Source organism: Anneissia japonica, unplaced genomic scaffold (genome assembly GCF_011630105.1).
Source record: "Anneissia japonica isolate Jap-2015-1 unplaced genomic scaffold, ASM1163010v1 scaffold24_len2511860_cov200, whole genome shotgun sequence".
In the NCBI taxonomy this organism is placed as follows: Eukaryota; Metazoa; Echinodermata; class Crinoidea; order Comatulida; family Comatulidae; genus Anneissia; species Anneissia japonica.
In genome coordinates, this window is record NW_022730786.1 from 44,178 (window position 1) to 72,174 (window position 27,997).

The 27,997-nt window shown below is 32.6% G+C and overlaps 2 protein-coding genes across 4 annotated transcripts; one reads left to right on the forward strand and one right to left on the reverse strand.

Annotated features, from left to right (window-relative positions):
• Nucleotides 1-648: 648 nt before the first annotated feature.
• On the reverse strand, nucleotides 649-4,977 carry LOC117115090 (WASH complex subunit 1-like). 3 transcript variants are annotated; one of them, XM_033258755.1, is made up of 4 exons: nucleotides 4,921-4,977; nucleotides 3,014-3,614; nucleotides 2,200-2,411; nucleotides 649-1,864 (listed from the first exon to the last, which is right to left on the reverse strand). In XM_033258755.1, exons 2-4 carry the CDS (start codon nucleotides 3,535-3,537, stop codon nucleotides 1,206-1,208), a joined length of 1,395 nt encoding a protein of 464 aa, XP_033114646.1. In that variant the 5' UTR covers nucleotides 3,538-3,614; nucleotides 4,921-4,977; the 3' UTR covers nucleotides 649-1,205. The 3 variants fall into 3 exon arrangements, with proteins under 3 accessions (XP_033114646.1, XP_033114648.1, XP_033114647.1); XM_033258757.1 differs by having other exon boundaries at nucleotides 4,888-4,973; XM_033258756.1 differs by lacking the exon at nucleotides 4,921-4,977 and adding an exon at nucleotides 4,559-4,868.
• A 53-nt stretch (nucleotides 4,978-5,030) lies between these two features.
• On the forward strand, nucleotides 5,031-25,701 carry LOC117115095. Its single transcript, XM_033258761.1, has 2 exons — nucleotides 5,031-5,392; nucleotides 25,644-25,701. The coding sequence occupies exons 1-2, from the start codon at nucleotides 5,130-5,132 to the stop codon at nucleotides 25,699-25,701; spliced, it is 321 nt and encodes a 106-aa protein (XP_033114652.1). The 5' UTR covers nucleotides 5,031-5,129.
• Nucleotides 25,702-27,997: the final 2,296 nt, after the last annotated feature.

Genomic DNA, 27,997 nt, shown 5'->3' on the forward strand with positions numbered 1-27,997 from the left:
CTATTCAAACGGCAATCTCTTCAGATGACGAACATTGCACAAAATGCTCGCTCCATTAAGTCTGTATAATACATACTCCATGTATCAAAATGCACGCCATCGTGTCGGGATTCAATATTTCGACATTAATTATGTCATTATCAGAATTATGTCACCATCATTCCTAATGATGAAATAATTAATGTTGAAATATTGAATCCTGACACGATGGCGTATGTATTATACAATCTTATCTGAGATAAATCAGTGGACCTTTCGGTTTATAAAGTAATGTATTATTATTGTTTTGGTCATACAAAAAAAGTGGTTATTAATAAGACTACACTCCAGAACCCTGGAAAGGCCACTACAACAATATCAATAATATGATATACCGTAATTATTCGAGTAAATGCCCATTCTAGAGCCTTATTTGGAATAAATGCCTCCCTCGAATAAACACCCCAGGTGTTTATTTTTTTTCTTAAATAAAGACACACCCCCCCCCCACATGATTGTAAATAAACCTGATGGAAGCAACATCATTCTATTAATGTTCTACTCCAGCAGAACTTCATTTTTTTTAACCTGGTTTTAATAATGCAATAACACATTTTGACAGTAATTACATGTTGTAGTTCCACATTTACAATAAAATTAAGGGGAATTTTTTTGAGTATATACGTATCCCTTTTAAACCAAAAAAAATAAATGCCTCCCTCGAATAAACGCCCACTAAAAACCCTTCTCAACAATAAAACGACCCAGGGCATTATTGAAATAAATATGGTAATAATTCTGATGGAGCTGTGGCGTAGTAGTTTAAGATGTTTCAAATGACAAAAATAATAATGTATGATGATCCATCAAATTTCAAATAACATGTTATATAGTCATTGCGGACTTATAAAATCCGCATACGCCTTAAAACTAAAAGAAAATGCATGCTTTTGGAGAGTCCGTATTGAGCCCAAAAAATCCGCAATGAAAATATAACTTGTTAAATCATTTATGCAATAAAATTTCTTTTCACAGTTATGTCTGTTCCATTGTCCACCCTTAGTGTTAGTTACTTATATTTGTTTATAACAGGGACTATATAAAATGTATCAACATAGAAGATTATTTTTGAAAAATAAAAAAAATTAAAAAAAATACCAATTGGTTGAAGAATATTTTAAGTACGGTTAATGTGCCATATTTTAATAATAATTGAAATTTTAGGCCTACTCCCAGTCATCGTCATCTTGCGAGACTTGCTGTGTTGTTGTTGACATCTTTGGTGGGGCAGGTATCATAGATGAAATCTTGTCCATAGCAGAGTTGTCCTTGGTTCCACCACTACCGCCGCCACTGCCACCATCAGTCCGAGCTCCTGATATTCCTTTACGTCGCATGGTCAGCTTATTGAATAGGTCAGACATGAGGTCGCCACCAGCAGGTGCTGGAGCAGTTTGCTTTTTCTTCTTTTCCATTTTGCGTTCCGTCATTTTCTTTAACTTTGCTTTACCAGAACCACCAGCAGCTCTGATGGATTCTAGCAGACTGGCTCTTTGATCATCGCCTCCCTTTGCAGCTGCCGGTTTCTCCCTCATTGTGACATCCTCACCAGCACGTGCTTCTGAAACTGGTGGTGGTGGCGGTGGTGGTGGAGCCATAGATGCTTCTGGTGGAGGAGGTGGTGGCGGTGGGGGTGGACCTGCAGTTGGAGGAGGTGGTGGTGGTGGCATGCTACCTTCTGGAGCTGGTAGAGCTGGCAGGTTAGATGGGGCAGAATCCTCAATTGCCAATACTACACTGGGAAGGTCTGGAAGGTTGCTACCAGGTACAGATGGTGCAATAGAGGGTCCAAGATCTGCATTATAGGACACATCATCAGCCACACCTGAAATACACAATGTGAACAATATTATGTCAGAGAGATGGAGGACGACTAAAAACTACTTGGAGAAGCACTGTTGAGAAAGAGAGAGACGTGTTGGGTGGAAAGCTTGGGGAGAAGCTTCAAGAAGCTCAATCTCTACACCTAGAGAGATGAGTGATAAGTAAGTTGTTAGGCTAGTGAAAATATAATACACACAGCACTTGGGTGTTCCCCGCAAAATTAGTCACTGAAAAAGTCATACGTCTTAATATGAAATCATAATACCATATTGAAGATTTATATATATTTTTTCAGTAATTTAAAAAGTAGTTTTTTAAATTGAGCCCAATTCTAACCTGGCAGATCAGGAAGATAAACAGGTACATCAATTTCAGGAACATCTCCAAGATTTGGTATGTAAAAATAATTTTCAGCTGTCATTCTCTCCATCTGCTCCTGCTGGGTGATGGTGATAGGTGCAGCACCAATCTCCTCTTGTTCTTCCTCTATTGCCTTGCGAGTTTTTGTCACTGCCCCAAGTGGATCAATCATCACATATTTCTTATAACTGAAAAAAAAAAACCCAACAGGATCTCAGCATTACACCAGTATCATCAATCTCAGTGCATGAAATTCTATATCCATTTCTGTAAGCTTACAACACTAGACTTCATTCAGTAAAAGTGTAATGTACAGTTGTTGGTATAATAATGCCAAACGCCACAGTTATTTAGTTACTCTTGACACTGTTGCCATTATGTTATTATTAGTGATATGTAATGTGATATCATCTTGGGCACATCCAGAGATATCCAAAAATGGGGGGGGGGGAGGGGTGGGGGGGGGTCAGGGGTGGCGATCTAGAGACAACACTACCCTAGTCCAGGGGAGTAATTTTTTTTTTCTAGACATCCGGAAATAACCTCCGAGGTGTTTTGGGCTTTTCAATAATTTTTTTTTCTTCTGTTTTTTTCCCTCTTTCCAAATGGGAATTGGGGGTGGGGGGTTGGGTGGTACCTCACCACTACTTAATCCACCTCTAACATCATATCAATTTGTCACATAAAATTTGGTAGTATGGACAGAGCTTTAGACAATCCATGGTTCACATTGCATCAACATTTGGGCAATTATTGTGCAAACTTACGGATTTTCATTGTGCAAACTTACGGATTTTCACTTGTGTTAAACAGCAGTAAAGAGTTTATCGATTCCATATTTTTTGGTAATCCGCCAAGCCCTTCTGCTGAATGCTCCTCTGATTTCTCCTTTTTACGAGGGTTGATTTGTACATTGTAAAACTGCAACTTCTCCTTCAGCGATTTTGCATCCACTGCCTGATGTTTTGTATGCATTCTCCTAAATGGTACTTTTAGGGCTGAAAGTTCTGTGTCTTCGTCGAATAAGGATGCATAGATCTCTGGCCGCTCAGGGGCTGGATATTTTGCACTTGAGAAGACCTTGGTTGCTTTTTTACTGTTTCTCATCTTGTCAACTTTCAGCTGAGCTACCTCCAGTCTTTGATTAATTTGCTTGAGTTTGGCATGATCCATCGATACTCTGTCACTGATGCGATTGAAGACATCGTTCGCTATTTTTTCAAGATGTTCTAAGGTATCTGCTATTCTTAGTATAGTTTCTTCCCTCCTTAAGTCCGAGGGAATTATGGAGACAGTATAAACATGTCCAGGCATGATGAAACTTGTAGTAAATGTGTTGATATGAATGCTCTATGACATGTAGCAGAGTTAATTCAGAGCTGATCTTGCATCTGCATGTAGAGATATAAAAGCAATAATGTTAGTAATATATTTATATATGTAATGTTAGTAAAGGTTCTTTTCACATTTGCAGCTACTACACTCATCTTAAGCAATATTCTACAATAGCCACTTTCAAAGCTAGCATCAAACATTATTTTTTAAGGAAACATCATAACTTTCAATCTAAAGTGCATTGATTTTAACATTGTTTAATAATTTGTGTTATATAAATTATCAATAATTTATCAATAATTATTATTAATTATTATATCTCAAGGTTGTGACAATGTGAGGTGAAATCCAGACTTATTATTATTTTTGGGGAAATGCTAATTGTCAATAATGTGTAAACATTTTTATACCAGTTTTATATGTACCTCAGGTTTTATGCCATGAACTGATTTATTAAAATTCTGACACAAAAAACAATGTCAAATTGGAGACAAAACATGTGCCTAGGCCCAACACAAAAAGTGGGTACCTCTTCGAAAAACAAACACATTACAATTAAATACAAAAAGCCATTAAAATCAAACCCAACACTAAGAACGACTGTGCCCTAGCGACAGTCTACAACACCATTTCGGATGGGTGACCTTACGGGATTGAACTAGATTACCCACAAACGATAACCCACAAAAATCCTAAGACTTATTTCCTGGTGGTGAATTGTGTACACCGGAACCATACTGTAAAGTGTTTTAATTGCATGGGGGATATCCAAAACCAGCTCAAATTTTTGCAGAAATTCACGAGGAAAATACCCTGTACTGTGTGTAGGTACGCAGAAAGGTAATTAGTGCATACATTAAGTAGTAAGAGATAGGCAAAAATGAGGCCTAATTTTTCGGCAGAGTATTTTGTGAATTATGGCTTAAACGTCACATCCAAATGGGCGAAAGTGTCCGCTATTAATTAAGCTAAGTATTATATTAATATTATTGAAACTTGCATTTGAACCGGGGTCAAAGATCTTCACTGTTCAGCGAATACACAGTGGCTCCTACTACCAGTTTAAACCGAGCTAAGCTGGTCTCAGTCCCAAGGACTAGGCCTAGGCCCTAAGCATAGCTAGCCTCTCCTTTCTTTCCGGCTAGGCCTAGGCCAACTGATTAGGCTTTTCTCTCAGTCTCAATCTCTTCTCTCTGCCTGCAGCCTGCCTGGATATCATAATAATGTGATTCAGAATGGTTGGTGGTGTCTAAGAACGATCTTGTCACACAGTTCAGTAAAATATAAAACACAAAACCTAAATGTGGTTATATATTATATTAAGCATACCTGCACCCAATTAAAAACAATTACAATAATCACCTTTCTTTAGCCTAAACCCCTAAAAAAGACAACCAGTGCAGTACATCTTGTCATCATGTGATGACAGCCGCCCTCAAACATTTACAAAAATTTACTCAAGCGTCACATTTAAAATACCATCAGCTTGCAGTTCAATGGTTTCGAAGTTCGCGCGAAGTCAATTGAAAGGCTTCTTTGAAAAATTGTAGCCCAAGGCCTGGTGAATTAAAATGGCCCAAAACAAGGACCATGCACGCTCCGAAGCGGAACTTATATTAGGTTTACACGATGTGATTCGAGCACAAGAAAAGAAGATACATCGTCAGCAGAGCCAAATATCTCATCTGAATTTTATGGTTGTGAAGTTGACCGAGGATAGAGACCGCTTAGCGAGATTATTATCAAGGTATTCCAGCGATTCAAGAGGCAGAAAGATGGAGCGTACGATTTATTCCATCCGAGAGGATACTAAGAAAGCAGATAAAATTGACAGGTATGTCGAATATAACGGTCCGTTCACTTCACCATACAAGGATGAAGATATTGATAAGGCAGCCTATAGTAAAGTAGTAGTAGTAGTAGTAGTAGTACTAGTAGTGTAGTACATGTATGCACTGTACAACGTACGGGACGTGTCAACTACGATACGAACACCATGTTTTCTTTAATATAAGTAGGGTCTACACCACAACACACAGACCCCGTGTCTGGTTTTCACTTGATACAATTTCTCCAATTCAATTTCGATTCCCAATGAAAAATTGACTCTGACATGTGCCACTATTTGAGCGGACATACAAAGCGTGAAATTATCGAACCAATATTGATTAAATTGATCATGAGTACATTTACATGGGAATAGACAAAAGTTTCATTGACTAGTGTAGAAAATAGTTTCACTTTTATGAACAGCAGTGCACCATATGTAGGCGGGTAGACTGGCGCAGTTCCGGGGGTGGCGAAAGGAGTCCTTGTTGTTGATTGGTTCTTTGGCATATCCAGCATTTAGATATTAAAATTAAATTTTGTTGCATCATTATGATTTTATTCCATGTTTTATTGATTGAGAACCTGCCAAAGATTTTGTGTGATTTTTACATTTATCTTTAATTATCGGTAAACCTTCTGTACCATATGGATAATTGAGCTTTAAAACTAATTATGTTTGGTAATGATTTTAACAGCACTTGCGAAAATGACCTGGTACCACCAAGTGGCAGTGACAGCGGAGGGGTAGGGGAGCTTTGAATTAACTTTGTTGTCGGACAAACAATTCAATGATCAAATTTCAGAACAACTTAAAATGGCCTCAATGATTTGTAGGCCCCTATGCCCCTATAGGTTCTCATTAGATTATTCTTAAAGCTACATTTTAGATCAAATATAACATGATACAAAAAACTATATTTAACAAATACCTGTACATGGAAATGAGATTTCAAAATTAAAAAAATAAATGTTACTCTTTATTAATGTGTTGTAGGCCTATCATCTGGTTTTTGAATATATTGTTTTTATTATACAATTTAACAAGAAATTATAATAATATAAACATTAAATGTGTATGAATATGGCAAATTAAACTGTCAATATGTCCCATTGGGTCGAAATAACCATTATTCCATCATCACTATTATTCCTAGAGCTACTATTACAGTTATATGGATTTTATATCATTAGTAGTATTGCCATAGAATGTCAATACCAACAGCTTTCTATTGTGCATTAATTAATGAGCTTCCAACTTAACTTTACAATGTTTTTCTACATTGTAGCGTAGTACCATTACAATTATATGGATATACAGTATACATTATTGACTATTAGAGTACAATACAGATATGTCTATCACTTAAAACCCTTTTCAGACTACTGTATCAAATTTTATTTGACAAAAAACATGTTACATGCCTAAATATGGTCATGATGACATCACATCATGACTATATATAGGCACATCATGACTATATATGGGCATACAAAAGGTTTTTGCAATTAAAATGTGATAGTCTGGATAGAGCTTTAATGGTTTTCAGAGGATATGGCATTTGTATTTTGCTGCCCTCATGGTTGACTTCACATTGCATTTTCAAGAAATAATGTTGTGTATAGATTTTTGTAGCATAGAGCATAATATTTCAAAATGCTACTAGCAGAAACATATTCTTTATTAGAAATATTGTTCTATATTTCTTACTCTTATGAATCATACTACTTTATATTAATGCAGTTACCTATTGTTACAGAGATATTGAACGTTGTAAACCTATCTGTTTATGTTGGACAAAACATTCCATAATAATAATATCAATTCTATGTAGTATATAATTTATTTCTATTATTTTTGGTATGGTACTGTACCTAAAAATGAAAAAAATCAAGATTTATTAAAATGATGAATAGATGATAATGGGGATATTAACAAACTAAAAATAAATATGATGAATAGATCATAAAGTACTATATATAGATACATAATTACTCATCTGAATCTCTTCATTTTTATTGTATCATGTTGTATATTATATAGCTAGTACACTACTGATCAATTATAGGTCGATGGAATATTTTTAATAATACAATGATTTAAAATTTAGATATTAAAAATATATCATCAGCAATGAGCCAAAATAACTTGAAATATAAAAGTCAATATTTGAATTTCCTACTTATGTATGAATGTATTTTTAGCTTTCAATTGAAATATAAAAAGGAAGAAAATCTTCAAGTAGTGGACAGATAATCATTTTCATCGCACTCTTAAAATTATATCTTTCCTTATCTTTTATTTATTCGGTGTAAACGCCAAGGATAACCCACAAAATTCTGAAGAAGATTTATTTCGAGTGGGGTCCTTCTGGAGGTGATTGAGCAGTACACCGGGAGACAATCCCCTACTCTTTTTCAAAGAGTGTATGTGTTCCTTAACGTGCACATGGGCCACAATGCACACGGGACCAACGGATTAAAAGTCTCATCCGAAAGACGGTGGCCTACCATAACTTGCATTTCAGCCCTCCAGCTGAAATACAAGGAGATGAGCGATAGGAATTGAACCAGGGGCTAAGAAATCATGGTTCAGCACACACACAGTGGCTACCACAAGTTTAGCTGACTGAGGTACAGTAAGCTGCCAGGTCGAAAAGATGACTGCACCTGCTTATTCCAGATATTTCTGTCCAGTATACTTTACAATTTTGAAGCTCATCCGATTATAGAATTAATTAATTGAATACATTTTAAAATAAAGACATCTTCTAAGCCAGTAAAAACTGAAATATTTTGATCTGTGGTTTACCTTATTTGAATATTAATTTATTTGATTCTTATTTATGAACAATTCATTTTTTTAATTGAATTTTTTATATTTTTGTTTTTCTCCATATTTTACTACAGACACTAGATCATTTTTAATCTTGAGAAAGATTTCTGGTGAATGAACCCACCACCTTGCCAACTTGAGTTTTAAAGGCAAGCATCTTAACCACTAAACCATATCCACTCTACTACTGTAACAGTACATTAGCTTACATTATGAGCTAAAACGTTTGATATCCTCATTTTTTTTTTGTAGTTGTCGCCACACGCAGATGAATATATTTGTGTAGGATCAGCATTTGTTTTTTCAACACCAGTCTTAACATGGATTTAGATGAAAATCGTTTATTTGTTATTTTATCAATCTGACTGGAAGATTGATTCAAAGAGTTCATTAGATGAAGGTCACGCCAGGTGATGCGGAACGATTGACATATATATGGCTACATCGTGCCTATCAACCTTCATTGTTTCCATTATTCTCTATTGTTCCATTCATCCTCTATTGTTACCATCATCCTCTATTGTTCCCAACATTCTCTATTGTTGACTACAAAGTTATAAATTCTTTCTACAGACTTCATATTAGTTTTACTCAAGTTTTTAATCAATTTTATTCATTTTTTTAAAAATTCAGTATAACTACTGTGTAAATGTGGAATAAGAGCAATTTAAGTAATTACAGAATTTTATAATTTAGAGGGTATATGTACAAATTAAAAATTTGCCATTTTAATTATTGAATTTAAAATTTTGAAAACAGGATGTATTTTTCTGTTTTGTATTTCATATTATTACTATATTTTGTATCCTGTACTGCAGCATATTATGACATATATATCAGTAGTGTACAGTAGTAGTGTGTTTACATTAACATGTCCATTAAATTTTGTTTTAAATTTGGAAGCTTCGCAGATGGTATTAGGATTTGTATCATTGTACCAGCGCAAACTGACACCAATTTGTTTACATGTGTTACGTCTGTTATTAGCGCGTACACTGTAATTACTGTGCTAGCTACATTGTTCGCACACTATGCATAATTGCAAGGCATACTGGTATCAACATATTTGAAACTGGTTCATTACTAAGAGAGTTTGAATTTGTCTTACGGTAATTTACATGGATGGAGACCAGAGCTCGTTGTGTTTGCAATTTACGATCAAAATTGCCACTCGACATCATGCGCAATCAGATCCAGGGAAGTGGCTTATGGGAGTATCACTGATATGTGATTGGTTCCTCCATATAATCTTCTTCAGTTAGTTGTTGTGAAACAACCCCTAAATTTGTTTATGTGCATGTGAGAACAATTTTGACGGTATAAAACTACCCAGGAAAATGTATATAGTGAGGATTATTGCTTTAATAATTTATGACAAAATATGGCAGCTACAGTACAATAATACTACCGTATATGAATAAAATTCAGATACCATGGATGAGTCAGCCATTCAGGTTGAAGGAATTTGTAATACATATGATCTGACCCACGATATCTAAACAACAACATATAACAATTTAATAAGAGCAGCCAGTTTAATATTGAATATGATTTTTTCTTAAATTTATTATACAAGAATTTTTGTAGTTAATTTAATCCATTTTCTGTGTAAAAAGTTTATTTAAAAAAAATGACAAATCCTGTAAACTTCCACTTCTTACATCATCCAAACCATTGTTTAGATACAAGTCCTTTAATATAATAATAAATACAAATCATGATCAAATCGTTTATATGATGTAAGCAGAGTTTTGCGAGAAGCGTAGGTTTGCAGGAGATTTTATTTTTTTTAAATGGATTTATTGTAACTAATTTTTTTTTTTTTCTATGGTATTTTGGTGTGCTCTATAAACTGGTATAATCAATATTGAGTGGCTTGGATGATATCTGCAAATTTATAAACCTTTAGAAAGCAAAGATATTTGTACATTATCATTATTATTCATTAAAATTAATATTCAACAGCAGCTCAGTTCAGAAATATATCACAGTAGATTGCATAGTGTACTGTAGGTAATAACATATTTTTATCATAGGTTGTCAAACACATATAAGGCCAAATAGAAAAAATTACTAGTTTCTCGTCTCCTACATCCATTTTCTCTGCCCCACCAACAATTTTTTTTTTTCCTTTTATATTTTTACGAAATGTATGGAAATCTGGCTATTTCGCATCAGTAAAATTCCTCTTTCGATCATTTGTGGTTGGGGATACATATGGTAAGCCTATGAATCATGGTCTGTGCTTCTTTTATTTGCTTTCAATATGTCTACTTGGTAAAAGTGAGAAAGTAGTTAGCTGTTTCCCATCGACTATCTTGGATTTGCTATCTCGGACTCGGAGTAAAAGAAAAAAGTGCCCTCATTCTGCCCCCCCCCCCCTTTTTTTTTCAAAATATGACGAGAAACTGCTTTTTTAACTTGGCCCAATACCATTTGTTTCTTGACGAGATCCCATAAAATGACAACATAGCTTTTGTGGGAGATGTGAGATGTGCTGATTGGTCAGTTTTTCTTAGTTTGAATTATACAGTACTACATTGTCAGGGCCAGGGCTACATACATTATGTTATCTTTTTTTTAAAATTTAAAACCATTTATTTTTGTTGACGTTTTCGTTTTTTACTGACCACTGTTCACTACATTTTTTATCTTGGAGCTAAATGAAATTATTTGAGTATTTAGTCTTCCAGTACCCTCATTCTCCCCCCCCTTTTTTTTTTCAAAATATGACGAGAAACTGCTTTTTTTACTTGGCCCAATACCATTTGTTTCTTGACGAGATCCCATAAAATGACAACATAGCTTTTGTGGGAGATGTGAGATGTGCTGATTGGTCAGTTTTTCTTAGTTTGAATTATACAGTACTACATTGTCAGGGCCAGGGCTACATACATTATGTTATCTTTTTTTTAAAATTTAAAACCATTTATTTTTGTTGACGTTTTCGTTTTTTACTGACCACTGTTCACTACATTTTTGATCTTGGAGCTAAATGAAATTATTTGAGTATTTAGTCTTCCAGTACTGAAGATGAAACCACTTCAATTTGTTTATTTTATTTTTTGTTGGTACAACAAGCTTTTAAGCTTGACTTAAAAGTCAAACAAACTGTTAATAGTTGACCATTTGACCCAAAGTAAACTAAAGATTAATTCCAAAGCCAGCTACTGTATCTATTTCCCATATGCATTCAGCAATTTCATCAGAAAGCAAAGGGGCTAGCCAAGGAGGCCAGGTGCAACTGTGCAACGTCTAACAAATAGTTTCCTGTACATTGGATTTATTTTTATATTTATCAGACATCATGAAACGATTTTCCTTGTACAGATCGTTTTCGAGGTGCGTGTTACCAAAGTAATATGTTTATCAAATTTGTTATTTTAATGTTTTGTTTATCCGGGATGTTTGTGGCTTAGGTACTGTATGTCACTTTGGAAAACTACCAGTAGATGAACTATAGCATTAGTACTATACCAGCTGTAAGGGATTTCTGCCAACTCTTTAGCAATGTAGAGACGACTACACAGCGGTACCAGTGGTATTCTTCCTTGGTGCTACTTCAATCCTAAGATGTTGCAACATTTAGAAATTGTACATAACAGTAGTATACTACTGTATTGAATTACTACATTATTTTGCTATTTTAGAATTCTTACTTCAGAATGGAGTACAGTACTAGTATGTTATTAGCCTGGTTCACGTCGAAGTTAAGTCACTTATCTAAATCTTGAAATATGATACGATTTTCCCTAGTTGCGTTCGATGCCAAGTTAGAGCCAGATAAACAGCCAGCCAGCTTCGAGGCCGTCGACGTCACACAGTGGAAAGGCTTGTTTAATAAAACGTCTGCTGTATTTCACGAACCTCCAGCACCAAGGGGTATTCGTAAAAAAAAACTGACAAATTTGTAACTACTGTAGGTCAGTTTCCACTACCTAGCCTACTGTAGCCGACCAGTACGAACCAACCGACAGTGCAGCAACGTGGTCTATCGCAATCTAGTAGTAGACTCTAGGCCCTAGCTAAATATACCTTCGATAAAAAACAAATTATTTTAATCGCTAGCATTCTCCCATTTAACAAAATATTGTTTTAATTCTCATTAAAATGTCTATACTTTATGGACCTTTCTGTTGTGTTTTTCTCTTTGTAGTTTTTAGATCGCTCAATTGTGTTGTTTACATGCACTTTGCGAAAATCTAGCTTCGCGGTGTCAAATAAGTTGTGACTTCAACACACTTTTTTATTTCGTCATCGTAAACATGTGCACTCATTTTAACGACTGGCGTTGGTGGTAGTTTGTTGAAACTGAATTAATAGTGACTTATAGCGGAAATGGAAAAGATTGAATTGTCAATAAATAAATAAATACAACAAATCTGATTTTATTATTAGGAATAATATACATTATCACTTTGGAAAACGTACGCAATCGGACTTTTGACGTTATTACTTGGTCGATGATGCAAAGGGCAAAGGTCATTTGTAATATCGACTATTCGTAAAACAGATGTTTGCTGGGTTTTTACCCATAATATTACAAATAATTTCTGAAAACAAGACTAATGAGACTACTTTGCTGCTGTTGTTGTCAGCCAGAGGATGATAATGGTGGTACAACACAACAACGCTGGCTTAGATGCCTACGTTACGTAATCGTGTCTTTGTAATCCGAGCCGACTTTACTGTTAAGCAAGTTAATTTACCGTTATTCTAGTTAAGTCACTTAAGCCTTTAGCTATAATTGACTGGTTCGCGTCAAACTTTTAACTAGTTATGTGGATCTATATCTAGATAAAAGTTCGACATGAACCAGGCTATTTTGTTTCTACATTTTTTGTTTGTTTTGTTTATCCTGGATGCTTGTGACTTATTCCATTCTGTAGATAAGCTACTGTACCACCAGCTGTGAAAGATTTCTTCTTGGTATTTAGCCCTCTCATCAGTTAATAGCTTCTGTGCATTTTTGTAGGCACAGGATAAAATAAAAGATGATAAAAATGGGATAAAGAAAACAGGGATGCATACACATTATATAGATGATGATGCCATAGATGCTATTAAGACAATTGGGACAGTCCCACACAGTTTTTCTATTGGGTCCACAAAGAATGGGTCCACATTTTCAAAAATGGGTATAAATTTTGCTGTTTTAGCAAAAAATATAGTATGGACAAATCGTAAGTTAGTATTATGTAATCATGGCAGCAGCTCCCTCAACCAGCAGGTATTTCGATTGACAGTTCGTAAAAATTTATTGATTTAATTCCTCAATTTTGTTGAGTTGTTTGATTAATAGTAATGACCTTTGGAGCGGACTTGCAATATGTTCTTATATAGCCACCTACTGTTTCACTTGCTTTTCTAATCATTTCCTCCCCTTCCAGCAGTTCAAATGCGTACTAAATTGTAAATTCATATTGATCTTTCTATAAATGCTTCTGTACCTTCATTTGATTCAAGCATTGTTCCTATTTCCTCTTTTGGAGGATCTCTTTTGTATACTTCTATTGACTATTCCCCAGTATTGTATATTTTTACCAACAGTTATATAATTCTTGCTGCTCGTGTGTGTATGCGGATCAGTGCTCAAAGGCACTTGTCTTTTTTTATCCCCAAATCTGATCAGAGTTGTACTTCCTTGTACTATGGATCTGAATTGATTGCATTTGCTAACTGATAGAGGCATTAAATACCCTATGTTGACTTTATGCTGATTCTGCGCTGATGGTATCATTGTATCAATAATAATAAATGCAACATCTGTAGCTAGTACTCTTCAACAAGTGCATGGTTGTATACATTACAGAAGAAAGGAAGATGTCATTTTTCGCAAGGAAGCAGAAATATACCATTCAGACGACAAGGTTTGGTAATATCCTTATAGATTTTATAAGTCAATTATGGTTGTAGTATTAAGTATTTTTCATTGACTTCTCAGATAACACTATCTGTAATGCATCGAATACTCACATGGGGAAGTTCTATTACTGAACTACCAGTCAGTACTGGCGCTTTGGAGTAAGACTACATAAAGCATCTTGTAGCCAAGATTCCTCTTCTTAGATTGAGGGACAACTTCATATGCAGTCTTTGGCCCAAAATGACAGGGGTTGTCAGATTGTATGGAAATGTGGGGGAACGTGTTTTAGGAAGTTAAAGGTTTTACACAATATACAGTAGTGTGATACTGTAGTGAAGCAAAAATATACAGTTAGTCTCCTTAGGTGACCAAATTAGTGACCTTGAAACTACCATTCCGACGCTTTGCCAACTGATTTAAACCATGGAGGAACTGTCTTAATTGTCAATGGTCAATTGTCAGCGCTATACTTTCTTTAAAATCGTAAATTAGGATGGAAGTTGTGTGCAAAATATTGTTTATGTTTTGGACAATATTTCCAAATTAATGTTTGTGTCGTTTATGATTACGAAAATTGGTACAAGGAAGTTACAGTAATTAGGCTCTATAAAAAATGTTATTATTTTATCACCCTATATAGGCTAGAAACACTATGAATTTGTAATCAATATGAAAGGCCCAAAAATAAAGGGTTATTGTATAGTAGGCTACTATATAGATAGTTGGCCCAGTGGTAGCCATTTTCATTGCGAACTACTAAATCCTGCTTGATTTGTTGTCGTTTTCCAACATAAATACATTGTAATTTTGGGGAGTTCATTTTTATGACCTAATTTTAATTAACATGCAGGTTGCATGCACATGGTATGGCTGTTTCTATAATAATGGTTTCAATAGCAATATTTTTATTGATTAGATAATTTTATAAATAGAAATTAATTTGCATTTGCACTATTGTGTAGAGACTTGCAGACAAGGTCTAGTGATCATATCTACTATTCTTGCCATTTTGCTCTTGAAATAATCTATAAAATGGAGTTGATTTGAGAATACATGCCATTAATAATTAAATTTACAAAAAAGAAAATTTTACTTTTTGCATCATTCATTTTTTAAATATTTGTAATTATTCTAGAAATTAAAATTTTTTTGAGTAAATATTTGTTGAGTTTCTCATAATGTAATCTCAGTCTTTCCCACCATATGAATAGATACCTCTTGATGACCCAATCAAAGAACTCAACTCTCTCTAGTTATTTAAGTCTTTTGCTAGACAAAGTGGGATTCTTTGACACTGATATTATACAACTCTAAGGATGGTTAGTAGAGTTGACAGTTTTTGCTGCTTTTTTTAAAAGATGATATACTGAGTTTAGAATATTTCCTGATTCTTCTAGTATACTGTCATTTTTGATTTTTAGAAATTAGAAGAACCAGGAAGTACTGGTATGGCATTTTTAATTATCACTGCCAAGTTCATTTGAACTTCTTTATAAATTTGTGGTTACCCCTTGAGGGTGAGGGCGCTAATATTCATATCCAACGTTGAATGTGAACTGACAATAGGAACAATAAAGTAGCACTATAAAAGGGTATTCTTTATTAGAGATGCAGACTCTTTTATATTCATACAATATTGGTTCTTCCATATATTTTTATAGTTGTTTACATACTGTTGTCTACAGATGCTAGACCAACTGCAGGATGAGAAGTAATTTCGTCTTATCCCTCGCCTGACCCCCCCCCCCTTTCTGGTGCCACCACCATTTATGAACTTGTTGCTACTTTGAAATGGAAAAAATGCGGCAATGTGAAAGTGTAGCATTATCAATTTAATCTACAGTATTTTATATTGATCCTTCACTAAAGTATATTATTGTCAGTCAACTTTAAGTTGTTATAATATAACAATCAGTATGGTATTTATAGTATAGCCTGAATGTCTACAGGACTACTGTATCTTATATTATCTGATCTATCTGAACTTTCAACGCATTCCAAAGATAAAAGATGTATAATAAGATAAAATAAATGGACAATATAAAGAAATAAAGTTACTGGAAGTACAATATGAAAGTCAAATTTAGTGAAAACTTACAAAGGAGGATAAAAGGAAGAATTATATTTATATAGTATATTTATTTATTATTTAAAAATTTCTTTCAGCTTTGCATGTCTTGCTTTTTTTTTAGGAGAGTATTAGGAATAAAAACAGAAAAATCATGTTCTTAAAAGTAGGGATAAGAAGAGATTTTATGGTTTAAAGTGTTAACAATTGTGCTGTTTTTTATACGAGTCAGTATTACAGTACTATTAGAAAATAACACAATTTAAATTATAGCCAGGCAATCTCCAGTGCCTTTCAATGAATGCCTATAAAGCAGTTTAATTGATATCTAATGCTAATAAATTCTATCTAAGTCAATAAAATGTGCAGAGAGTATAGAAAGGATAAGATATTACTGTGCACTATAATACTGTTCTTTCGCATATTGGTTGTTTTTGTTGTTTATGTTTGTGATGGACGGATCCATCTTGCTCTACTATTGACATGATTGTGGATGAGCCATGGAAGTTATTAGCAACTGGATGACTGATAAGGCAATTAGTGCATAGATAGTATGTAATTGATGGCCGAAAAGCCCTGGAGAACAAAACTGTGTTATTACTTCATGTACTATTTAGGTACTCATTTATTATCTCGACGGGGAAATTTATATATTATGTACTGTATCCGTTATCCCATCAGTGGCAGGGTTCTCACGGAAATCAGCATAGACTCCCTCATTTCTGTAAGGAATGATGGGAGGTTTTTTCCCCTGCCTATGCCAATGCCTGGTGTGATGATGATATGGTGATTTTATCATTATTGTAGAGTACCACAGTTGTGTTGTCACAATACCAGGTGGCACACTCTGGACGTCGGTTACCGTTCACTACGCATGAATGACTTCATAATCTTAATGGTTTAGAATAGGCATTTTAAAACCTAATAATTTACCATCAAAATGTACTAAAAACACAAAAAGCTCGCATATTAGTTATCGAACACACATTTAATCATCAATTAACATTTACAAAGAAAAATTAAGATACAACTTCTTAATAATTATGTTAGAAATTGGGATCAATGGTTTGTCAGTGGAGAAAATGGCGGCGGTTGAATTCATTTTGTGTTGCCGATAGCAACAGAGAAGTATCGCTGTAGTACTCTATACAGTAATGGTTTATATAAATGGAATGATTGATACTGTATCTCATTTGTGACTCATTTTCTCATTAAATATTAATAATATTCATTGTGATCTGGTCCTTTTTTCTACAAATTATTTGCATTCTTTAATTCTTGAAAGTAACTGTATTTGCATAAGTTGGAGAGCCACAATTTTTAATAAATCAGTTTTTTTCTATGACTCACCTTCACCTGAAATTATCTGTCAGAATTGACGGAATACGCTATTTAGATGTGGCACTACTCCCCAGGGCAAATCAGTGGGAATGTATGTGTTCTCAGATATAGCTACATTTTAACATGCACTGCTATGCGTACTAAGATTCTGCTGAGTGTTGTAAGTATCCTTAAGCGTAGGAATGGAAAATTTTTAGTTGAAATGTTAAAGAGCTGGAGACATGTGACTTACATGCTGGAATTGAGTAATATTATAATGAGTCACATTTTCATTTATGTGTAAATATGAGATATGTTCACATACTGTACCTTTGAAGTCAACATTATCACTTAGATTCTAAATTTGTGGCTGAATTCAAATAAATTTATTTTTTGATAGTCATGTATCCTCAATACAGAATTGTCCAAGGTTGCAGATTAGGAAGAAAAGTGCATTATTTAAATTATACTTTACATTAGTTAGACCACAACTTGAAATGGGTAGCATTTTATATACCTGTAATGGAGTGTCAAGCTGCTAAATTAGAAGTTATTCAGCGTAGATTTTTAAGGTATATGATGTTCCCAAGTATAGTTTAAGTCTCTCTACAATAGAAAATAGGCTTATCTTGACTGTGTATTTTTCTATAACGGTGTTAATAATTACTATGGCCGTTTTTGCTTTCAGGGTTTTGTCGTAAGACCTCATCTTTTCTTTTTCATATTCCTTTTTCTAGAGTTAATGTCTCTAAACATAGTTTTAACATCAGACTTCCTACCACCTTCAATTCAATTTCTCTTTTTGATATTAAACTATTGATTTTTATTTTAATTCGTTAGGTTTTTAAAACTAAAGTTGGAAGTTGTTTGTATGTTTAGGCTTTTGCTGACTTTTTCTTTTATTCGTGTTTTGTATTCGTTTTTTATTCGTGTTTTATATTTCTTTGTTTTGTCACTGTTACATGCATTCCATTCTTTTAAAGACAGGCATCCTGCTGTTGCATGTGAATTGAAATAAAATAAAAAATAAAATAAAATAAAAATATATACCTATTATTCTTTTACTGTAGTAATATCTTTTCCTTGTGTTTTTTCGTATGATTGTCAAGAAAGCATTTTTTTTAGATGCATTTGTTAGGCTTCATATTGAATACTGAGAAGTGTTTTTTTCTTGTGTTGCGATTCATAGAAGGTTTTTCCAAAACAGCAGTACAGTAGTAGGAAATCGCATTAATCGAACCCATTAAAGGCTATTTCTAAAGTTGTATCACTTTAAGCTAATGGTACAACAAGCCGCTGATTTCAAGTAGGCCTATCAATTTTTATAATGGATGTTAAAAATATACTGCCATCCAAAAAAAAAAAAAAGAAATGATAAAAAACATTGACTTTTATAAGTTACAGATCAAAACAAAAATTGGTTTCAATGATTTACAGACATTTTTCTATGAAAATTCTGAAATCTGCTGGCAGAAATTTTAGAATTATTGCAAAGAATTTTTTAAAACGAGAGATCATATAACTTAAATATTTATATAACATGATTTTATATGCTTTTGTTAATCATTAGGTCTTTATTTAGTCATGTTTTTACTGTATCTGTTTGTTTTTTAACCAAAAGGACCACAATGGAAATAAGTTGCCAATCTCGGTACTTTATCATGTTTTTTATCCTTTGAATATGATGTTTCTTGTAGTTTTTGTTTTATGTTCATATTCAGAATAAAGAAATAAAAGAAATGAAAAAGGAATGGTATTATTTAAACTTTGTTATTTGGTGAGGAAAATTTTTAATTTATTAATAATAAGCTCATAACTTATTAAAAAATGCACACTATAGGCTCCTACTTTAGTATGCAACTGTTATGAATTCAGTTTGTTTTTGAATTTTCAATCTTCTTTAAGCTCCTTACCATTCTCTTTGTCCCTAGTCTGCACTAGATAATTATGTTATTTGTAATCGTTATTTATAATAATTATACATTATTTAAATTTATAGCATTTATTTTACTTGGAGTATTTTATTTTTAAACTACGGTATTTAGGCTTATATTTTCATATTGCAAAATTCTACAAGCTTTCAAAAATGTACGCATTTAAATAGTGCGGAATGATATAAACATTTGTCAGTAAATAAAAACATTCAGAGAGGAAAGTATGTGATGTTTTTAAGCATCACATACTTATCACATATCATCAGTATAGAAAGCATTACTGTTTACTATTTAATAGGAGACATGTGGCGGGAACTGATTCATGACTATTTCTATTTTCATTTTGTTGTTTAATTCCGAATGGCATTGGAGTAGTACACCATCATAGCCTAATTTTCCTAATTTTTTCCATTTGTAATTGTTATGCAAATGAGTTTCCTCTCAGTCATACCTATATTTTCAGTATTGATCAATTAATTCAAATTTCAGCTGTTCGTGGTTCTTCCCGACAAAAGTCTGATATAAGCAATTTGTAAAGGCTTCTACTGTAATATATGTCTTATTAATTGAAAAAAAAAAGGAAAGGTATAATTAAAATTTCTCATTAGTAATGCTGAATTACTCATACTCCTAGTTAGTATTATTACTATGTGAATTTTTTCCCTAGTCATCAATACAATGGTCACGCTTGAGTGAGCATTGTGAGATAATGAATGAGATTGGCTGGAGTCGATAAGATTTGGGCTAATCAACTGCTTTCTGGACTCTTGGCATATAAATCGGCTAAACTACAAAACATATTGTGAAAAAAATGCATAAAGTGGATAATAATACTGTTGGTACTTGAGCCAATGTTACTTGTGACCTGTCTGCCTTTGGTATAAATTGCCTTGAGGTTTTTATGACATAGCACGCCAACCGTTGTGTATTCATTAAGAACCTGTGAAACACACAGGATTGCTCATATTGTGTTCCTCACTGTTGAACCTGGCAAACCTATCCTGGTTTGTGCTCCACAAGGAAGATAATAACCGGAGCTCATCTTAGCAACAGGAGTATTATGCTCTGCGTTTAGGAACATACCTGTACTTTTAATATGGAGAAATCTAGATCTCCGGTTGTTAAAAAAAGGTAAGATATTTTTTATTTGAAAGTAAATATACATACAAAAAAATAATCATAAATAATGACGCATTGTTCAGATATTTAGAATTTATTTGAGTATTTTACTTAATCATTTGAATTAAAATTTTCATTTTCTTGAACCGCCTTTGTTATCTAATTGTCAATTATGAAGAATACTTACTTTAAAAACTTCTTTTTATGTGAATTGAATTGAAAGATTTTGAATATTTTTTAGCTTTATCAACAAACCAAATTGCTCTCTTTAAACCAATAAGCTTTTGTATATTTTGTATTAAACCACATCATACTAGCCTTGGTATAAAGTCACTATATATTACGTTATATTATTATTACTGTATGTTGTATAGTAAATACTATAGGCCTAGACCTTAGATTGGTAAATTCATAAAATGAAATCAATAAATGAATATGAATATGGAATATATATGAATATATGGAAACCTAATGAAATTATTTGAAGACTATAGGCCTTTATCGAGAAATGGTTAAAAGCCAATAAAAAGATATTAAACCACCTTCTGCATATTTATATTCAAATTGGTTAATTAAATTATAAATATTTTAACTAAATATACTTCTGAATACATGCCATTTTAAAAGTTTTTACAGAAGTTCATTGTCAAAACAATCAAAAATTAATTATTGTAAAAATGTACCTGTAACAATTTATGATAATGAATATTTTCATTTTTTCCCAACATACTTATTTAATATTCAATTGCCTTCAACATAAACAATGTTTTTTGTAAAAAATTATGTACATAATTGACTTGCTGGTAGCAAAGAGACTTTGATTTAAAAATAAAAAAACGTTACTGTTATAATTAATATTTTAACAAATAAAATAACATTGATAAGTTGTTATAGTAGATGTGTATTATTGTAGTTGTTTAGGCTGATTCAAGGACGGTATTGATGTGTAATCCTGATTAAGATGTCCCGCGTTGTTGTTGACTCAGGCAACAATTTAGTTGACAAACCAACAGATGCAAAAATGTTACCCTTATTACTGTTATAATGGCTGGTTGCCATTATTAGTAGATTTGCTTGGCAACGAAGTACAAGATGCCTTAGTAACAGTTTTTTTTCTTCCTTGTGTCTGGAACATTTTCCCGGCTAATTTCGTTGAGTATTCTAATAACTACTGAACAACTTCATCGCCGTTAACTAAACTTGATATTAAACGAAGTCGTTTGTAAATTGAAAAAGACATATTATAGAAACTATGCATATTTCAAGTTAAATACAAATTATAAAAGACAAGATATTCAAAAAAACCAAATAAATAATATATACAGTAGTATTCTTTTACAGTATATAATTGTTAATTTATATTACAAAACTAAAAATGACAGTTTTAAATATTATTTAATTTTAAAAAGCCACTAATAGTTATTGTGATTATCTTATTTAAGGATTTTATTTGAATTTAATAATAAAAAAAAAAAATTACAGTATTTGTAAAATAACATAAAATTTAGAAAAATAAGTATCAAAATAATACATAAAGCATAATGGGATTTTCTAGAATAACCATTCAAATCTATATAGTTACTGTATTTTGGGGTCTTATAAAAATGTGTCAGAAGTTGGATTCGAACCCATGCCTCGATTCAGAGACTAAATTCATCGTCTTGAGTTCCCACAATCATCATGTTGATTATCGTGGAACTGTAGGAGATGTAGTGGCAGTCCTTCACAGCCAGTTGTTGGGTTTTATTTAGTTTTAATTTAAATTTAATTAAATTTTTTTCTTTCTTTCTATTTTCTTTTTTCTCCTACCCTTCTTTATTTCTTCTTTCCCCCATTTTCTCTTCCTTTTCCTTTTCTTTTCCTTTTCTTTTTTTTTTTTAATTTGAAAAAGAAAAGGGAACATCTTGGAGGATTAGATATCTTTATGTTCCTCATTCCACTCTCTTACTGTACAAAATAAGAAGGTCCATAAACAGTAGTCAGTTCTGTAAGCTTTAGATAAAAATTGGTTTGGATGCGAGTTCCTCAGTGTTCTTAGAGCAGGTCATTTCTTGGGGGAAAATGCAGAGTTGATGATAACCTTTTGGTTGCTATACTTGGAGAAGACCCAGTATCTAGCTTCCTTTCTCCTGTTCTGCAACGTGTTCCAGTTCAGTTACTCCATCATGTTGACACTTGAGGTTCTATGAAATCTTCTGGTGAGCCATCTGGCTGCACGTCGTTGGACCTTCTCAAGACCACCTTAGTTATGTTTTAAGTGTGGGGATCCTATACAGAGCAAGCATACTCCATTCTAATTCATACTGATTTGTGTTGTATTGGAAATTGATACCTTATTTGAACTTTTTAAGTGAGCTATTTATAATTTAATGTTTTAATTGGATTTTTGAGAGTTTATACAGTATATATGTCAGAAAAAGATATTTTCTTTTGAATTGCACGACTTGCTCTACTTGTTGGAAACAGGGCAGGTTGTGTATTTTAATTAATTCTGTAAATGTCTCTGATAGTAAATCAAATACAGTAAATCAGTTCAGAGAGTGCACAGTATAATCCAATACTTCTTAATTTTATGGGATTTTTTTTTACATTTTCTATGTCAGTTACATTTATAAACTGTGATTTTGAAATGTGAAATTGTTACAAAGAGCTTGATCTTAATTGTTCATATTCAGTAATTATATTGTAATACATATTAAATTAATTAAGTGTAAGATTTTTTTAATATTATAAAATAAAAATTTTTTTAAAGATTAAAATTGCATTTGTTTGCTTTTAAGTTCCATTTAAAATTAATAATTTAGTTAAAATTTATTCAATTACTGTAAAATTTGAATAGTTTTGATATCCAATTATTACTAATAATAAAAAATAATAATAATAATAATAGTTAATTCTATGTTTTTTCTTGTAATATTTTTAAAGCAACATAGTAATTCTACATGTAATTCTTTTGAAGCTTTATTATAATAAAGAAAAGGTTTTACTTTATTGTACAAATATTGTAAAAGATATTTTATATGATTTTTTTTCTGCACGTTTTTCAAAATGTCAATGCCTGTTTTTCTTCTCTTTGATGTTATATTGAATAAATTAAATTGAAAAGTTGAATCCATACAGTATGTTTTGAGTAATAAATCAAATTAATATACAGTACAGTAATATGATTGGTTATGAATGTACCCATCATAATATGAATATTTAATGTTTAATATTTTTCTCCTTATGTTTATTATAGTCTGTTACAGTAGGATTCTAGTACGTGTATTATTTTCTCTGCCCAATGGCTTGTATATATGTCAAAATACACTTTTGCATTTAGAATCAGGATGATATATGGCTGACGAGTGTCTGCATAACAGGGCACATTCTTTCTCATAGCTGCCCACTGATACAAGATCCACTGGTATTCCTTTACGAATTCTATCAGTTTTTTTTTCCAAACGATAGACCGTCATTTAATCCCGAGTTGTACTGTCAACGATACATTCCTCAATATGAATTCATACTGGATACTCATGAAAGATTTTTCACGGAAGTTTCAGACTTACTGTAGAGATAATTAATTTATGCCGTTGTTCATCTGTTCAGGAATTATTCTAACGAGTAATGTACAATAGCTAATGTACTGATGTATTATTCAGTATGGAAATTATTCATCAATAATTGTGGTGATTTTTAAACTTGTAGTTGGAATTATTGCAGATATTAAAAATCAACTTGAAATCTTGTCGCTGCCCCCAGGTAAGGTTTATGTGGGAGAAATGGGAAGAAGTAGTGGTTGAGGAGATATATAAGTAGTTGAAGCCCAATATTATGTTTCTAAGAGCTACTTATATGGCAGCCCGAAAAACATTCAAGGTGTCACCTTTACCAACAAAGCTTAATACAGACCAAAGCTCTTGAATTTGGATACTTCAAATCTAGCAACAATGACTGAATAGACTGTATTGGTTGCCTTGGAAACCTATTGGTTGACATTTGCCAACAGATATTTCATCGGGTGTTGATTACAAAATAATACTCCAAATTTGAATGTTAGTCAAAATTATGGCATCTCTTTGAAACTATTACAACTTAAGTGTTTTGTATAATTTTTTTTTAATGCAAATATTTGTTTTATTTTCCGAATTATGTTTGGTGACAATTTGGCAATGAAACAAGACACTGAATACTATTATGTGTTTCAGTTTTCGCATCTCATTTTAATCTGACAATAGCGAAACAACTTAAAATCCTTAAAAAAGGTTACATCAGTTAGGCCGGATTATCAAAATTAAAAACATAATCCTATGGGTTTAGTGAGATTGTTATAGAGGTCAAAGTTAAACCAATTTTGGGGTATAGAATTCAAAACTAACAGTGCTATTGGAAAATCCATTAGGAAACAACGCAAATAATTATCGACGTCGAACTGAGATAAAAATCAACAAAACCAGCAAAAATTAATTTCTTTGAAACTTTGATAGGTTTTGGTTTTGTGTGTTTTATAACATCTGAAATTATTGTTAGTGTTGTTTCCTGTAAAATCAATCAAATCTGTTTATTCTCAGTATCTGAATGCAGTGTTTTTTTTGTATGGATTCGTAGTATACGGGAAGATACATGCACGCAAGGACTTGTGGAGGCTGTAACACTGATTTGTTTGGTAATGAAATTTAGCGATCCTACTAAACACACTCAGCTACTGTAATGCCAATGAATTTGTATGCTTGTATATTATGTGCTTACTTTCTGTGGCTACCTTTAATTGCTGATGATGCCTCACTCAGAATCTTGAAATTCGAACATTAGAAATTATAATGGATGATGGAACAAGATTAATATGGATTATGATTGAGAATTTGTACATGTGATTATGCTGCATTTCAGACTCTGATATTCTGCTATTCTATCGTGATTTCTTGTTTTGCGAAGCATGGTGAAAAACGGATCTGTGAATCTTTAATGTATCTTATACCTGAGATATGATTTCAACCGTGAAATAGTGTTTTACTGTGTCTATCACATAGACTACTGAATAGCAAAATTGTGGTTGAGTGCGGACGAAGAGATTTTAAATAAAGATTTATACGTTTTAGATCTTTTTCCAATCACTTTATTTTTTTCCGATAGAGACGCTCTCTGTGAATTCGACATGGCAAGCCGAACTACCTGGTATATTGATCTGTAAGTTATAAATAATTATTATAATTATTATTATAATAATTATCATTATATTCTGCAAGATATTTGTCCTTGTATTTATCTTTCCATTTTCAGTTTTATAACATTATTTCTTAATTTTTCAATGTCATAACATTATTTTTTAATGGAATGATTTACCCTTTCTCGTAGGATCTGTTCTATAATCTCTCCCATCCACTTGTTGTCATCTACTATATATTCCTCATACCAACTAATATCTTTGCCATGTCATGTTTCCTATTTCTGAAAACATTATTATAATTCTACTATAATTCCTATCATATAGTTCTTTATAAGTTTGATATTGTACCTCATCTTTTTTTATGAAATCTACTTTTCAAGTGAATGATAATTATTCTTACCATTTGAATGATTGATACATACTTTTACTTATCATGGATGTGTTTCTTCATACCAAAGTCCAATATCATGTATTTGAACTATTAATTGCATAATATGTAATACCGTAGATAAAATAGTATTTTCTCTGTGGTAATACCTTGTGTAGAAAGTATCCATAATGAAAACAAATACAGAGTGTCTTACTATAGGTTTGAATCCTATCAGTGACACTAAATATTTTTCAATAAATAAAAAACAGTATAATATTCAATAACTGAACACATACAGTAGATATCCATATCCATCTATGCTTTTAGTTTACAAGATAGCCTCTCTTCTTGCAAAGTTATATTCATGCTTTAGCTTTCAATAGATTCTTTTTTATGTGTCTAATATGAACAGATACTTCCATAATGTTGAATAGAACGATATAGAAATGCTGACTTACATAGCAATTTAATCATTATTAGCACTATTATAAAAGTATGAAATTATGGTTTCAATCATGGGTATGTATTTGATATTCCACATTATAATACTGTAATATGCAATATAGTTTGGTTTCTATGCATCTTTAGACGCAATCAGTTCTATGATATCTTTAGTTGTTGCGATAGCAATTCTTTGATATCACCAGTATATTTTACTGTTGTTTAGTGTACTGCACTTTTGCTTCGTAAATTGGTAATCTTCTTACATATTCAGTATATACCAGTAATACAATTTGTATTTTTATTGTTTTCTCATGGTGACAGGAGTTTATTTGGCCCATGATGCTACATAGTACAGACTAATTTACAGGCTCATAATGTATCATGGTGCCGGGGTTTTAAGTGGCCCATTATGTTATTGCTACAGTATGTGGTATAGAATGGGTTTACTAGTCTATGGTGCCATGGTATAGGATTCCAGTAGCAATGATGCTACATGGTATCATAGATCTATTACAACTGCAGTAGAGTGCTGACTGGGCGACGAAGCAGTGCCGAGTTGTGTACAGTATGTGTACTATCCAAGATGGCCGCTGTAGGAAAGTGCCACTTTCAGGCTTATTGTACATATTATAACCATAAGTAAGCCCTCGAACTATATTTCATTAATCATTAATATTGATTATTGATAATATTAATAAATTATTAAACTATCGTAACCAAAAAGAGGCTAAGTGGAGTATCTGATTTAAAAATAAAGTACTAAGGAATGAAAATTTAAATTGTGTATGGTACACTCAAACGCTTGCGTTTGAACATACGGGTAACTTAGCTATACTCAATTTTCATGTGTGAATGGAGGGCACCGTTGAAAATGATGATTTTTAGGTGAATTTTGATTGGTTAAATCTCTGGCAGCCATCTTGGATGGTACACATAGAGCTCGAACACCAAATATATTGCAGTTAGCGCTCTAGTATTCTTACTATAACTCTATGCATAGGACAGATGTTTTACAGGCCATGCACCATTGTGGGTTTAACTTTTAGTGGCCATAATGATGCTGCAAGGCGCAGAGGCCCTAAATGTGCAGGGTTTCTATATTTCCTGGAATGGAAACAATTACAAGGAATAATAATGGCCCATAATTTTAAATGGAAACGGTGAAAACTGTTATTGATGCATTGGTATGCTTGTCCACAATGTCAAATGCTAAAAGTATCCCATAATTCCATATTCTTTGTTGGAGCCAATTTAAACCAATCAAAACTGAAAACTGGAAATAAAATAAAAATGATAATAAGTCATATTTGTACAGTGACATGTTTGATATATAACGGCGACAACATTTTGTAATGTTATTCCTGTTTTTAAAGGGAAAGGCCAAAGTATAGTAACATGTCATCTCTGAATGATATATGACTAACTATACAATAAAAACAAAAGCCTATATTGTAAACCGTGTAAATTTCCTTAAGTAAAAAAAATATACCATGTATTTTTCTTACA

What these genes read in the sequence shown, in the direction of transcription:
- LOC117115090 (XM_033258755.1), bottom strand. Translation starts at nt 3,537, where the DNA reads ATGCCTGGACATGTTTATACTGTCTCCATAATTCCCTCGGACTTAAGG. An exon ending in TTTAACACAAGTGAAAATCC is followed by an intron (nt 2,412 to 3,013) that starts GTAAGTTTGCAC and finishes TTTTTTTTTCAG; the next exon opens with TTATAAGAAATATGTGATGA. An exon ending in TTATCTTCCTGATCTGCCAG is followed by an intron (nt 1,865 to 2,199) that starts GTTAGAATTGGG and finishes TGTGTATTTCAG; the next exon opens with GTGTGGCTGATGATGTGTCC.
- LOC117115095 (XM_033258761.1), top strand. Translation starts at nt 5,130, where the DNA reads ATGGCCCAAAACAAGGACCATGCACGCTCCGAAGCGGAACTTATATTA. An exon ending in AAAGCAGATAAAATTGACAG is followed by an intron (nt 5,393 to 25,643) that starts GTATGTCGAATA and finishes TTTTTCCGATAG; the next exon opens with AGACGCTCTCTGTGAATTCG.